Source organism: Alligator mississippiensis, chromosome 5 (genome assembly GCF_030867095.1).
Source record: "Alligator mississippiensis isolate rAllMis1 chromosome 5, rAllMis1, whole genome shotgun sequence".
Lineage (NCBI taxonomy): Eukaryota > Metazoa > Chordata > Crocodylia > Alligatoridae > Alligator > Alligator mississippiensis.
Window position 1 is genome coordinate 55,941,426 of NC_081828.1, and position 15,793 is coordinate 55,957,218.

General features: G+C 41.3%; 1 protein-coding gene across 2 annotated transcripts in view; it reads left to right on the forward strand.

Annotated features, from left to right (window-relative positions):
* HMCN1 (hemicentin 1) overlaps window positions 1-15,793 on the forward strand; it is a 354,179-nt gene that overhangs the window by 65,208 nt on the left and 273,178 nt on the right. For both annotated transcript variants that reach the window (XM_006267576.4, XM_019500190.2), the window contains exons 2-4: window positions 3,690-3,760; window positions 13,569-13,727; window positions 14,458-14,580. In XM_006267576.4, the coding sequence (XP_006267638.2) occupies window positions 3,690-3,760; window positions 13,569-13,727; window positions 14,458-14,580 (353 nt within the window). The remainder of the gene's footprint in view (window positions 1-3,689; window positions 3,761-13,568; window positions 13,728-14,457; window positions 14,581-15,793) is intronic.

Here is a 15,793-nt window from a genome sequence, read left to right on the forward strand (position 1 = left end):
AATCTACCCTCTGCCAGCTTGTGACCGTTATTTCTAGTCACTCCTGGTAGTGCTCAGGGGAACAGGGACTCCCCCAATGCCTGCTGATCCCCTCTGACTAGTTTGTAACAGGCCACTTACCTGGTTAGGTAACAGCCCCTGGGATTTTGTCAAGCTACAACTACCCCTATTGCTCTGGCTGCCATAGTAGCCAGAATCTCTAGACTCCCCCTTCGTCTTTCTCCTTCCATGTTCTGCATCCACCCTAAAGGGCAGTGTAGTGTGACATGGCAAGGGGAACTTGGGATGAAGTTGGGACCATACAGTGCAGTGGTGACCCCCATTAACTGCAGGACATGTGATTCTTGGTCACTTAGGAATTGGACAGCACCTGGTATATACTCCGTAACTGCACTGGATTGTAATCTTGGAAACCCCCCCAGTCTTTGCTATGATTCCCTTTCTTACAGTAGCAGTCTGCTGGGGTAGCAACCTTTTATTTGCGTGCAACACTTGAACCAAAGCATTTTGTCCTCAGTGGCCTGTTCCCTGGACCCATTTTCAAACAGCTTCTCAGCATATGGCCCCAGGAATATCTCATCTGGCCATGAGGGGGATCTATTTCAGGGTCTACTCGTTTCTCTGCTCCTTTTGGTAATGGGGTATCCTCTAATGCCATCCTTGTCTACTTCACTCCCAGTCAAAGATTCTGATCATTCTGTCTTAGAAGCTCATTACACCATGACCATAGGTGGTGTTGTACTTGTGGTGGGGCTAAGCACCCATCCAAACCATTTGTATAAAGCCAGTTGCTAAACTTTCTATTGGTGTCCTTTTAAACCTTTCCTGACACTGAAGAACATTCTATCTGATCCCTTTCCTCTGATATTCTATTGGATATGTACCTGAATTCATCATCTGTATGTGAGTATCTCCCAAAATCATTTTCCTACTTTACTGTCGCTGGTTGGCAAGTAGTTGGTGGGATCCGCTGGTCAGCCAGCACCATGCTGGGACAAGGGCCTCAGGGATGGAATTTGAGTGAGGCTCTGTTCCCTGTGGAAAAACAGACTGAAATAAATCAAGAACCTGCCTCATTATTAGCAATTACAAGTTTCCAGATCTCTATTTTATAGAAAGAGTAGTCACAAGAAGTATTTACTACTTTGAGCTTGAAAAGTTTAGTTTCTAGATTAAAGGAGAAAATAAAGGAGACGTTGGTTTTACTCTGTATGTGTGAGATAGATATACAAAGTGTATAGGTTGACCTAAGATTTTGAAACGGGTGCACATGGTGTGGCACATTATCACATATAACACAGCACATATTTTCCTCTGGGGACAGAGAAACTAGATGCTTTACTTATTAATATGCTAGGGACCTAGCACTATATTATTCAGTTTAATATCAAAGCAAAAACAAATATAACTATTGAAGTGTGCACACATTTCTAGATAATATACAATGTTTTAAAAAATAAAAAACTTGGCAAAAAATAGTTAAAATAATCAAAAGATATTGTGTCATTAGTCCCGTAGTCATTCTAGTTAAATGTATGTCTCATTCAGACTCATAAAACAAATTTAGTCTTCTTGAGTATCTTGTTAGTGCCCCAATATTGCACTGTCAATCATGTCTACACCTGAGTTAATATTACCACACCTGAGTTATGGAGTTTAGTTACAGTTAAAGCATCCACAGGGCTGTGAAACAGAAAAATGAGATTACTAGAAATGGCTCAGAGACTGCAAAACTGCAGAAGAAAGGTTAGTTTGAATAGTGGAACATCAAGACTATTAAAAAGGAGAGAGAGTCATTAACATCTGTGGAGTGGAGAGAGATTAGCAGGAATCAGGGAGATGATAATAAGTCATGAATTGAATTTACTTTTTCAGCAATGCCTGAATAGAAATGCTGATGCTCCTTCCAGGCAGATGGTTTTGAAGTTTGGGTAGAGCAGGAATCAAAGTGGGCAAGGTGCAACTGCACCCCTCCCCCCGGATCTGCTTCTGAAGATGTGTATGAAATTGCATTCTGTCATGTATTTAAAGCAATAATTGGCAGTGACCAGACTTCAAGGTAAGCAGTCTGTAGAGAGATTCATTGTAGTCATATGCTTTAATGATGCCTGAAAGGGAGAAGATACAGAAGAGGAAGAATTTGTTTTGCTTTTCTCTTCTTCCTATAGCACAGTTATATAGAAGAACATATTGTTCTTATAATTACTGTTTTGATGAAAGCCTAGGATGTTTTAAATAGTTTACCAAACAGCATTTACAGATAAATGACTCAAATCAAAGCCATACCAAAAGGCTTAAGAAAGCTCTGGTTTATAACTCGAGGAAATATTTTGTGTTATCTCTCGGGTGACCATTGTAAACAAATTAATAACTATACAGAGCCAGGCATTCATAAACAGAGCCCAAAACAAACTCTTGTGTGCAGTTGTAGAAGAGTGCATGACATGATTGCTGCTGTAAGAGCTGTCAAGGGATCCTTTGGACAGTTTAAAAGGAAAAATGTCAAGACTTAATGAATTAAATATATGCTGATTTTTAGCAAGCATGGAAAATAAGTGTGGATAATTGGGAAACATTTTTTTTATGAGGAAATTGGATAATTATGGTGATGAGAGAGGCAACTAGCAAGGAGAAGTGGGAGACTCGGTGACAGATCAATGTGATAGTGACATTTTTTATCTCTGTATTGCATATCAGAATACATGGAGTCCAGTGCATAGTTACTAAAAAGAATCCCCTGGTGATTAGGTGGCCAATGTATATAAAGTGTAGTGACCTCAGGTCAGTTCTCAGAAGACAGATTGATATGTAGCAAAACCTACAATTGAAATTGAGACTAGTGGCACTCATAAGTGGGCACTGAGATTGAAATATGGTCCCCTGTCTAGATAAGAGATGTCAAGCTAGAACTGAGGCACATTTGTATAAAGTTGGTGGGAGAAATTTGATCTATGAGTTCTGTGGTAAAGGATTTTAATCTGTTATTGACACATCCCCAAAACTACATCTGGAATAAGTTCATATTAAATTCCAGTGTGACCACTGTTTAGTTTTTGTCTTTCTTCAACCCCCTTGAGAAAACACCAAGAAAAAAAAAATGGTGGGGCAAAAGAAAACATCTGTGTGTATATGCAAGAGGCAAAGAGACAGACAGACAGACAGGTGTGTGTGTGTGTGTGTGTGTGTGTGTGTGTGTGTGTGTGTGTAAGACATAGACTTAAGAATGAGATTTGCAGAAAAATATTGGAGTCCCTTTAAATTTGTCTAAAATTAGGCCCACCTTCTGTGTATAAGTCAGCAGCCCTCTGTTGCACGTCATCCCAGCTCTTGTTTAATGCAGTTTTTTAACTAATAGTACATTGCCAGACGTTACACAAAATGTCAATGGAAAAAATATCAATTAAAAACTGCAATATTTTAATTTGCATAGAACTGGTTAGCGGTAGGGAAGGGAACATGACTTGCTATGTAGTGTGCTCATTTCTCCATCTCCCTGCAGATTGGAGAGCTAGGGAAAGGTGATGGAATATGTAACACAGGCCAATGCCTAAGACTGTGTTGTTTTCTTTAAAAAAAAACAACCCTTTTTTAATGTCAGCTTGTTGATTCAGAATTGCCCTTTAATGGCATTTGCAATTTTACTGTAATGTTGCAACATATTTTACATCTTTTCTTAATTGTATTTCCAGAAATTGGGCCAGTGACTATTACCACAGACCCCAAGAAATTTCAATATGAACTCAGGGAACTTTACGTTCAGGTGGGTAACATATCTGTTCTGTAAATGCTATTTGCGATAGATACACTGTATGCATTCTTGACTTTCAGCTTGTCCCTACTGTTGACACATGACATATTCTGCTGCATGATGACTAGCTCAATTGGTTTTGTTCAGTGATGTAATGTACCATATTTATTTGATTCCAAGATGAGGATTTTATCTCCAATCAGCATGGGGGGAAAAAAGCCTTCTCTTGGATTTTAGGATTGGCTGGGGCAGGTGATAGCTCAGCTCCCATGATAGCTCAGCTCCTCTACACTGTCACTGAACCTGGGCCCTGGGCTGAAGTTGGAGCTGAGCTGCCAGCTGCCCCAAGCTGGAATAGCTTGTTTGGAGGGAGAAGGGGTATGTGGCTAGGGGGAGCATAAAGTAGACTATGGATAGGGAGAACCTGTAGACTGTGCACATCCCCTGCCCCCCCCCTGCCTGTGCCTGCCTCCCCCACCCCTTCCTCCTCTCCCCTCAGCTGCCCCTTCCCCCTGCTACTTTCTGCTATGGCTCTGGTTCCTCCAGCTGCAAGCATGCCTGGCCAGGAGCTGCTGCTGCTTTTTCCCGACAGGGTTGAGCTGGGGCTGGGTCCGGGCTGGAGCTGCACTGCTGCTGAGTGCTGTGGACCCAGAGCAGAGGTGCAGCAGAAGGTAAAGGGGTCAGGGAGGCAGGGAGTGGAGGAGCCAGGTATGGGCATAGTGGGGTAAGGGGGAGGGGAGCAGACAATGGGGGCAGGCACAGAGGGGCAGGTGGTGGGGAATCAGGCATGGCTGGGGGTAAGGGGCGAGGGTCTGGCTCCTTGCTCCCACCACTGCTTTCCCCATCACAGCAATGTATGGGACAAATTTACAATGAACTTCCTCTAATTAGATTCTATGCATCTAACATTATAACTGATTTTATAATTTTCTATATATAGAATCTAATTATTGGAGGTTGTCTTCAATTCAGAGTTGACTTGGGTTCAGGTAAATAGAGCAGGCTGGAAAACACTAAAAGCCGTTTTGTAATTTTCTGTTGTTACTAGTTCAGTCAGAAGGCCTAAAACCCACCAACAGTTTTTAACTGAAAATGTTGTGAAAAAAAGGTCTAAATTTTGAATTACCAAATAATTCAGTTAGTAACAGATATACCAAGCTGCATACTTCAGATACTGCTTAGTTTTTCCTTTTGCTGAAATGGTTCACCTGGTGTGCTTAATCCCCCTAGGGCTCAAGTTTGAAATTGCATCACTGAAACTGTCTGAAATCAGTGGAGTTATATTGATATAAAAGTGTTTTAAGTCAAACCAGATCAGGCACCTAGATCTATAGCAGCGGCAGGCAATTATTTTGGGCCACTTACCGAGTTTTGGCAAGCTGTCAAGAGCTGCATGGGTAGTCCCCTGTTTGCCATTTTGAGACTAGAAGTCCCGCCCCTAATCTCTGCCCTTTGCCACTGGATGTCCCTCCCCTTGCCCCTGGAAGTACTCTTTTGAGGAAGATGGTTTGCCATCATAGAATGGGGGTAAAAAAAACCAAATTATATACTAAAAATCAAACACCCATAATAATATATTTTGTGGGGTGTGTGACTGTGTGTGGGGGAGGGGAGGGTGTGGCTGTGGGGTTTGAAGGAAGGGTTTGAGGGTATGTGGGGTGTGCAGGGGAGCCCCCCTGTGTGTGCCCCCCTGAGTCAGTCAGCACCTGCCCCCACCCCACAACAGCCCAGAGCCCAAGTGCCCTGTGGTGCCTCCCCACCACCACCAACAGCACGCAGCCCCAGTGTACCCTGCATCCACTTTGTACTGCCCGGCCTTGGCATGTCCTGCTGCTCCTGGGCATGCAGTGGTAGCAGCAGGGACCAGCATGTGCAGCTCTGACCCTGCATGCCCTGCGCTGGCTCTGGTCTTTCCTGTCCAGGCTGAGTGGCAACAGCAACTTGCCAGAAACTGTGGCTCAGTGTGGGGGAAAGTGGCCCTTCCCCCTTGCTGCCAGAAAGCGGTTTCTGGTACGGCTGCCCAGAGCCCGTGCCACACCGGGCTGCTCCGCAACTCCGTCACTGCCATCTGTGAGCTGCCCTGTGGCTCCTCCACACTATCACTGCTGCCACACAGGGCAGCCCAGAGATGGCTGTGATGGAGCTGCAGTGCAGCTCAGCCCAGCTTGGGCTCTAAGTGGCTGTACCAAAAACTTCCCAGTGGTGGCAAGGGGGAGGGGCCATGTTCCCCCACTCTGAACAGCAGTTTCTGTCCAGCTGCTGCTGCCAGTGCTGCTGCTGCTCAGCCTAGATGGGTGAGCCCAGAGCTGGCACTGGGACCCAGACTCAGCAGCGGCAGCACGGGAAAGAAACTGCTGCTCAGCATGGGGGGAAAGCAGCCCCTTCCCCTCCCACTGCTGGTGTTTCCTGGTGCAGCTGCTTGAGCCCACACAGGGCTGCCCTGTGTCTGCTCTCCACTGCCACCGCTGCCTGATGGGGCAGCCCAGAGGCAGCGGTGATGCGGTGGAGATGCAGGGCAGCTCTGCGTGGGCTTCGGGTAGCTCCACCAGGAAGCGCTGGCAACGGGGAGGGACTGCTATATTTAGCCCACCCCGATCTTTAGGGTAAGTATGAGTGGTGGAAGGTATAGCTGTTGGTCATCAAAAAAAGCCCTGGTCCAATTCCCCATTAAAGCAATGTCAGATTAGAATCAGAGTTTGTTGGGTGCAGTCCTGCCCTACTAACTCTGGGAAAACTCTTCTTTATGTTAAGGCAGTGTAGCCCAAAGCAGCACTGGATCATTTGTGTTTTAAGGACAGATCTGGCTTTAAAAAATTGGCACAAAGAAGAATAGAAGATTACTTCTAATAAAAATCTACTTGTAAATGAGTGGTCCTTATTTGTATACATGTATCTACACATGCATTTACTTCAGCATAAATTTATTGCACAGTAAATTACTGTGTAGTAGGCAGGAATAGGCCAGTGTCCACATATGCAGGCATTAAGGCACATTAACGCTGTGTGTGGACTGACTTGGAACTAAAGTTTGTCCCAAGTTAGTCACCACTGCACAGTAAGGTGTCTGCACATGCGTTACTTTGCAGTAATTAATCAGATGTAAATTTCATTACTGCATGATGCAGGTATCAAATTTATGCTTAAGTCACCGTAAGTTGCCATATTTCTTGTGCAGTATGGGCATGCATGCATAGACATGTACCTGTACTGAGCAGTAATTTCAGTCACTGCACAGTAAATGCACACATATAGATGTGCCCACTGAATATTTTAAAATGTAGCAGAACAAAAAAATTAGGAAAAACCATGCTGTGTTTTGCAATGGGAGGAAAAGTGCCAGGGATCTTGTTTTGACATTGTCTCAGAGTAATTTAATTTAAATGATGGCTTCCAGCCTCAGTTTGTTTTTCATAACTGGAACAGAGAAAAATAACTCAAAAAACAACCAGGCTTTTCTCTAGAGGACAAGAAACCAAAATCAATGTTTTTACAAGGGTTTACATATCAGATGTGCTTGTAGGAATGTATCTTTACCTTTGAGTAGTGCAAACTTTGGTTCCAAACAACTTGTTAATTAAAACTTTAAAATAACTTTAAAAATTATTAAGTTTTGTCTCAATTCATTTAAAATATGATCATTTACATAAGTACATTAATTTAAATACACCTATTCAAATAAATAATACTATTTGAAATGCCAATTTTTAAAAACAAATAGAAAGTTTGGGGGGATATATTTTTAATAGACCTCTCAGTGTCTCCCAGAAAATAGAAGTATTTTTCAAGTACAGTACTTGTGTTTGTTTGTCTCCAAGGGAAGCATTTAAGAAACACAGGAAGCTGAGCTAAGGGAGACATCACTGGAAAAATGAAAAAAAACCTCAACCCAAAACAAACCAAAACCAAAAAATTCACATTGTAAAACCTTTGTATAGCCACAAGATAAAATAATGCTCAAAGAAAGGACCTGGCCTAATCAAAAAGAAAAAAAATGCAATAGATTTAATATTTTAAAGAAGATCTTTGTTAATATAAAGGCATTTAGAGCAAGGAATCAGCTGCCAAACCACCATGGGGTTGTTTTCACTGAAGATCCTTAAGACTGAATTTGATAATTTAGCCTACAAAGGGTTATTTTGGGGTAGCAAAATTACAGTGGCCACAAAACAAAAAATCATGTTAAACAACTCACTGTAGAGAGGTTTTTTTTAAGTACAATCCTGATCCTGCAGCTTTTAGTATTCTGATTTAATCCTGCTGGTTTTGGTGACACTATTCCTAATAGAGTGCATCTACATGAGATACTAGAAGCTCAGGAGACTTAATTATACTATGCATTAGTGCATCACAGTGAAAGCCATGCTAATGCACAGTAGAATTAGTCTACTGTGTATTAACGTCACCCAAAAGATATGTCCTGGCACTACTGCACAGTAGCACCAATTATGGTGCATTAAGTTAGTACCTGTTATCACAAGTACTATATTTAATGCACGGTAATTATAGTGCATGTGAAGATATGCCCCCAGTAAGGGTGATGGGACTCAGGTAGTGCAACATACCAATGGCTTCAGTAAGAATTTTGTGCAATGAATGATGGCAAGATATCAAAAAGGACTGATTTTTCTTCACCTCTGTAGATGGCAAAGCCTGTTAGGCTGCATACAGACATTTGGGGAGGTTAGGGGGAGGTTAGGTTGCGTTAAAAATAGCTACCCAATCTAAGGTAAATTGGGATGAGGAGGCTAGTGGGAGGGAGGGAGTTGGGGGATTGGGAAGGCAGGCAGGTTGTCGGGGAGGATCTGAGGTCTGTTGGGGGTGGGTAGACAGGGTCCACCAAGGGAAATGGGGGGGGAAGGGGGAGGGCAAGCAGGATCCCTGGGAGGGACTGGCGGGGATCCGGGGGGCAGCTGGGGTCTGCTGGAGGGATCACAGGGGTAGTAGAATCCACAGAGGGGATCAGGGGAATCAGGGGTGTGGGAACATAGGGTTCTTAGGTGGTTGGTTGGGTCCTGGACAGTTTGGCAAGGATCAGGGGGCTCACAGAGTCTGTGGGGTCTGGGGGGGAGGGGCTCTTTCCCTCACCCCAAGGGACCAGGGGCTATTTTTAGCCCCCTAATCCCCTCCTACCCCTGGACAAGTAACCCCCAAGTCCCTCCTGCCCCTTCCTCCACCCCAACTTAATTTCCTCAGCTGTCAGCTTTGGCAAACACTGATAATACTGGCACTGGGAGTGGTTTGCTGGATGGGAGGTTTGGCAGGCTGGGATGGTGGTGTGGGGGGGAGGGGAGGGTTGTCCATGGCGGTGTGGGGGAATGTCTGTACACAGCCAATGTTTGGTAGATGCATTCAACGAAGCATATCCATCTCTGAGTGCATGAGCTTCTGTCTATGTTGTTTTACTAAAGATAAATGAATCTGTTCTTCATGTATGCAGCATGAATCTAAAATCTATGTAAAATTTTAAAATGGGAAGTGCATCTTGTAGCTTTCTCATTTACATTCTATTAAATCTTTTCAGAAGAGCATTTCATCTGTTGTTGAGTACTTTACAATTCTACATAAAGGAAAAGTTCCAGTTGGTCTAATATATGTATCATTTTGGAACCAAGAGTTCTAGTTTTTTGTATGATATAAAGGAAAAGGCATTGTCAAATATTTTGATGGGTTGAGTACTCCGGTTAAAAGAATGCGTAATTCACTTAACTATAGTTTTATTTTTTAAAAGAAATTTAGATGGATCTGCTCTATACAAAAGAGTTACATTGCATCAGCTATACTGGCATAGTTTAGTCACTCTGCCTCAGCACAATTTCTATGTAGCTATAAGTATGAAAAGGCTGCTACCTTTTATTGAACTGATTGTAAAGTAGGGAGAGCTGTTGGTCCAATAAAAGGTATCACAAAAAAGCATTGCCTCTCAGACATTTTGTAGACTGTCATGGCTACAATAACACTCCAACTTTACTGGCATATGTTATTCCTGTGTGCAAAGGGGAATAATGTATGTTAGTAAAAGGTAGTTGTAGTGACACTAATTTTTATTATTGTATCAGTAAAAATAGCACACATCTTAGCAAAAGAACTATATTAATATAAAAGCCATGTGTAGAGCAAGACTTAAAGAAAATAAACTTGATACTGGAATAATGTCCATCAAAAGAGCATCAGATTATATTTATTTTTAATATTACCTTGTGCAAAAATTACCACTAATTTAGTGAAATGAGTCTTTTTCTTATTGAAACAAATTCCAGTCTGATTTTAAAACTACAGACCAAATTCCAGTGTGGTAAAACAACTGAAATCCTGTTAAAGGCACTGGAGTTATATCATCGCTAAATTTAGATCAAAGTAATTTGGGTAATTCAGATGAGCTACAGATAAACATCTAAACTTCTGGGTGCTTATCCAAGCTGGAATGAAATACTGAACCATCTGAGGCTTATTCATCATTAGTTTTGCAGAGTATTTCACAATGTAGCAATAAGCATGTTTAATTGGAACTTGGGGGAAAAGTTTTTGAAGAGAGCTTTTCATTAGGAAAAGTTTGCTATATAAAATTGATGTGTTTTATTTTGTACTATCACCTAATTTCCTTCTGAGAATGCAGCCCTCCTACATTATGATACGGAAAAATGTCCTGTTGTTCTGGGAACACTGTTCAGATCAAGATAGTAGTTCTGCAATTCACATGAAGTAAATGTTAGCTCAAAAGAACAATTTGTGTGAAAAATGCTCTGAAAGATTTTGAAGTGTCTGGAGAGGTTTTCCTTAATGAGAAAAATACTATAGGAAGTACCAATCATCTCAGCTTTGTCTATAAATGAAATGCTCAATGCAGAGAGTCATTTGTTGAAGATGACACTGGCTCTACAAGGTCAGGAAAAAATTAACTTGGCTGTATTGAGCTATCCCCTAGGTTACATAGCATTTCCAGGATGAATTTCTGACATGTGTGAGTCAAAAGGTTTTTTTGAGATGTATCTTTCCAAGGTTTCTGGGAATGTGAAGCTTTACCTCTTTCTTTTCCTATAAAAGTCAGAAACTTTAGAATAATCTTTTAAAGAACAGTTACATTCCCTATGTTAGAAGATCGTTATGCTGAGGTGTAAGGTATAGATATGTAGAGTTCTTTACTTTGACATTAAAACCTTTGCAGATGCCAATACATTAACATTCTATAGGTTATTATTCAGAATCCTGAAATCTGGATAATTATTGTAGGAAGCAACTTTTTTGTCCATCTGCTTGTTACCCCACAGTAGTATCTGCCTGCCCTGGGACTATTTAAAAATAAAAATGACATTATCTTTCTTTTTCTTTTTCCCTCCCAACCTGCAGATATAATTTAATTACAGAAAGTTGCTTTTTATATCTCTGTGTGCATTCTATGTATGTGTGTAGAAAGATGAGTAGAAGAAATAAGTTTTGTATTCCCTTCTGTAAGTGGTGAAAGTGCCTCTTGCAAGAAAGGGGTTAAAAACTTTGAAAGTTGTCTTTTATAGGCAAAAAATATATGCATGCAATAAAATGTGAACTTTGCTTAAGCATTATTTTTCTTTAGGAAAAATTGACTTTCATAATAACACATCATAGCATTTTGGTTCAACATTTATCCTGAAAAACTTCCAAATTAACAGCTGTCTATATTTCAATACAGTTTACTAGCAGTGTATCACCTGTGACCACTCTGCTAAGATCCCTGCCTTGGTTCCACATCTGGCACTCAGTCTAGTTCACTTCTAGACTGTTCTGATATTTGAAGTCCTTAATGGGATTGATCCCTGTTAGCTGAGAGAGAATTGTTCTCTCTCTGACCACAACCTTGGGACTGCTTCATTCTACCAGAACAACTGAAATGTCAGCCAATGAAGGAGGGTTGTGAGTGTGTCTGGTAGAACTATCACAGGTACTGGAGCTAAAATAAGGATCTCACATCTACAAGATGATAACCATGAAATTATCCACTTTCCAAATTAAATGCAGAACTGCTTTCTTTGACTTTTTTCCCCTTGTAACTCAGGCTTTTGTGAGTGTAAAGATATGCACACATGCACATATATTATCAAACAGGCTATGGGGAAAGCAGGGACTCTGAGAAAGTTCTAAAGTTCATTGTGAATAAGTAGTTTGACATGAGATCTCAGTGTGATGCTTTGGCATAAAAGGATAATGCAAGGTTTGGGCATATAAACAAGGAATAAGCGGTGTGTCTAAATGAGATGCTTTACTGCATAGTAGACTAATCTACTGTGCAGTAAAGTATCACCATCTACATGTGCACACCATTTACTGCAAAGTAAATTAGTCTACTGTGCAGTTAGCTACTACCTGTAAATACAGGTAGTAAATTAACTGTGCTGTAGAGCCTACTCAGTAGCATATGTGCAGATGCTGACCAGGAGCAAATTTGTTCCCAGTTAGCACCAACACTCTTGTGGGGGGGGGGGGGGGGGAGCTGGGAGCTGAGCAGCACCAGGACTGGGGTAGCTCTCTTCCCTGCCCCATCCCAGCACTCAGCTCTCTCCAGCAGCGCTGGGACTGGAGAGCTCTCTGCTTCCCTGCAGGGAACAGTTCCTGGCCAGCCCCAGGCTACTCAGGGAAATCCCCACCCAGTCAGGGGCTGGCTGGTAGCATGTGCATGGGGTTGGGAGACCACTACAGCAACAGTTGTCTCCTGGCCCTGTGCACATAAAGACAGCTCCTGATGTGCACAGGGCAGGAAGACAGTTACTGCTGCAGCCAGCAGAGGTCTCCTGGTTCTGTACTCATTAGGACCTGCTCCTCTGCTCCTGCCAACCCCTAGGCTAGCACCCTGGGGGAGCCTGGAGCTCCCCCTGGCTGCTGCAGGGGGCCAGAGCATTGTGGGAGCAGCCCTGTACTAGGCTACTCCTGTTGGGAGCAGATTTGCTCCCAACAGGAAGCATATGTAGACGTGTTCCTCAGGAAGGTTTTTACTGTGCTTTAAGCCTTTATAGTAGTAATAGCATGTGTAGACACGCCCAAGGAGTCAGAGATTTATGTCTACATACAGCATTGACAAGACCAGTACTGGCATACTTTGAACATTTCTGGTATCCACACCTTAAAAAGTATCTTGAAAAATTGCAGAGGGTGTAAAAAAGAGCCTTAATAATTTATGGGCTTACAATGATAAATGCTAAAGACCTCAATAACTAAAGAGAGAGTTGAGAATGAAGATTGAGAGGTGACTTGGTAAGTACCTTCACAGGAAGAAAATATAAGAACCTAGAGGGATTTTCATCTAGTGGAGAAAAGAATAAGAAAAATTAAAGGGTGGAAACTGAAGCCAGACAGAATGAAATATGAAATTAGGCCCAAATATTTAACAGGATGATCAACTGTTGGAGCAAATTTATATCCATTGATGTCTTCAGAACAAGTTTATATGCCATTGTTAAAGATATGCTGTAGGTAATTAGTAATTTATTATGCTCAGTATACAGGCCACAGCAGAAACGCCCATGGCATGGCCTTGTCAGATTCCATCGAATCTGCAGATTCTGCTAAATACCTTGTCACAAGGACATGAAAAGTAAGGAAGGAAGCTCACTATACGGGTAAATGGATGAAGTAAGTGGATAAAGTCTGTATTAAAGGAGGTCAGAATGGATGAGCTAATGGACCGTAAAGGGAAGTATTCTACAGAAACCATATGATGTTATGTATAATGAAATAAATAAAATATCAGAGGTTACAAAAATGTATCATGATATTTCTGAAAAGGAAATCCCTTAGCTGTTTCAACTGATATCTGTTTTCCTTTGTTGTATGTGTTTTTCTCTAATTATAATAGGGTGGCGGTGACTGTCCGGAGATGAGCATTGGTGCAATCAAAATTGCTCTAGAAATCTCTCTCCCTGGTTCTTTCATATATGTGTTTACTGATGCACGATCCAAAGATTACAAGCTTACCCATGAAGTCCTGCAGCTTATTCAACAGAAGCAGTCGCAGGTATGGAAGATATTCATATTCAGTCTCAAAGAGTTTTTGTTTGTTTTTAAGCTGCATTTAATGGAAAAGGCTTTTCTCCAAGACACTTGTTAAAATCCTTGTAAAAGGGATCATGTACTCTCATTTTAGTAACTAGTGGCTTTCACTTTGTTCCCCTTGTAAAAATATACTGTCCTGAAGATTAAAGGAACAATAATTAAGGTTGTTGATTAAAGGCAAGATATTACCCAGCTGCCAGTGTTTGCATTCTTGGTCAGTTTGCATTGGTGTTCTTGTTGTTCTGAAAATTACTGTGCTAATTACTCTGGGAATAAAAAGTGCTGCTACACACTTTGTTATTTCAATCCCTTGTGACATTTCTACATGTTTATTTTCTTTATTCACTTTACATCTTTTGATCCTGATTGGTTTGCCTTTCCATATGGAAGTCTCATTAAAAAATCACATTGAAATCAATGAGAGCGTTATGCATATGGAGTAGGTATTAAATCCATCTGTTGTTCAAAGAATGCTCCTTTCCTTTTTTGGAGGTTTATTTAATTTCCACAGAATTCTGATTAGATAAATCCACAGCAACCTATTTGTCCCTCACATGGAGTACCACAAACCTTTTTTTTGGCATGCTTCACTGGCACATTTTAGAAGAGTCTTTTTGCTGCTTAGATTTGTCATAGGTGATGGCAGGCCACAACTTAATTACTTTTGAATATTTTTGTTCTTCAAACCCTAGGTTGTATTTGTGTTGACTGGAGACTGTGATGATAGGGCACATATTGGTTACAAGGTTTATGAAGAAATCGCCTCAACAAGTTCCGGTCAAGTTTTCCACTTGGACAAAAAGCAAGTCAATGAGGTAAAGTTATAGTTCATTCAAATAAAGATTTACTGTACACAGAGATATGTAAAGTATGGACTTGCATGTAATGGCCTAAATAAAACTTTAATGATTCTAAATCTGAGTTCTGGGCAGAACAGCAAATTTGCTTAATTATTTCCTAATTCTCAATCTTGTGGTGCTGGCATATCTTGTAGCATCTTGGTGTATCTTGTGGGACTGTATCTCCTCCCACACTTCCTCTACCTCCTAACCCCCGGCTTGATTCCTCCACTTTTTATTTACATTGTTTAAACAGGATGGGCACCTGTTTGTGCCCCTACTGATATTAGTCTTTATGCATAGAGCAGCCTGTGAAACTGCAGTTTCTGAGCAGTATCTTATTCTCTAAGCAGTCCCATTTGGTTTTCTACTCAATATGAGCAAGGGTGCAGAATCTGCTCAAAGGAAATTGTCAGCAGCAATGAGAGGACTGCTATAAAACAGAACAAAAGTGTTGGTAACATGAATCTTTTCTGTAGACTTTTCAGTGCGTTTTCAGGTTCCGTATTATTACAAACAGAGTTTAAGTTTCTCAACTGCATGAAAATTATTTTAAATGAAGACAAAAATCACATGTTAGTTATTTGGTTAATTGGAATCATTTGTTAGTGTTGTAAACATATCCCTTTGGCTTCCTGGTATATTTAACATTCTGTAAGGGAGGTGGGTTTTTTTTAGTATAAATAAGTAAAATTTTTTTACCATTTTGTCCAATTTATTTTTCTTTCTTCCTAATTGTTTGGTACATGTTATAAATATTGATGGTGGGTTGCAGTGTTCTGTACTTCTTGTGTTGGAAAAAATGAGGTTATGATTGGATCAGTCATAAAAAATTATGGGTCTGGAGTTAAAAACGACCAGAAAAAGAAACCTAGCAACTGATTTACTGCTTCTGAGATAGAGAAATAGAGATGTGTGTGTCTATGGGACAGGAGTCAGGGTACGCAGAGGAGAGACCAACTCTTAGGGTTGCAATTATTTCTGTGTAAATCTTAGAGGTTGTAAAGTTGCCATTCTTATTCATATATATACAACCTCTAAGATATATATACTAGCCAATTACCTGTCAAGTATGACGGGCAGGGACAGAGGCCTGTCTGCCACCCCACCACCCCAGCTGGGACCGGGGCTGCTCCCTGGCTCCCCCACAACCACTTCAGGCCAGGTCTGGTTTCAGGGCTGCTTTGCC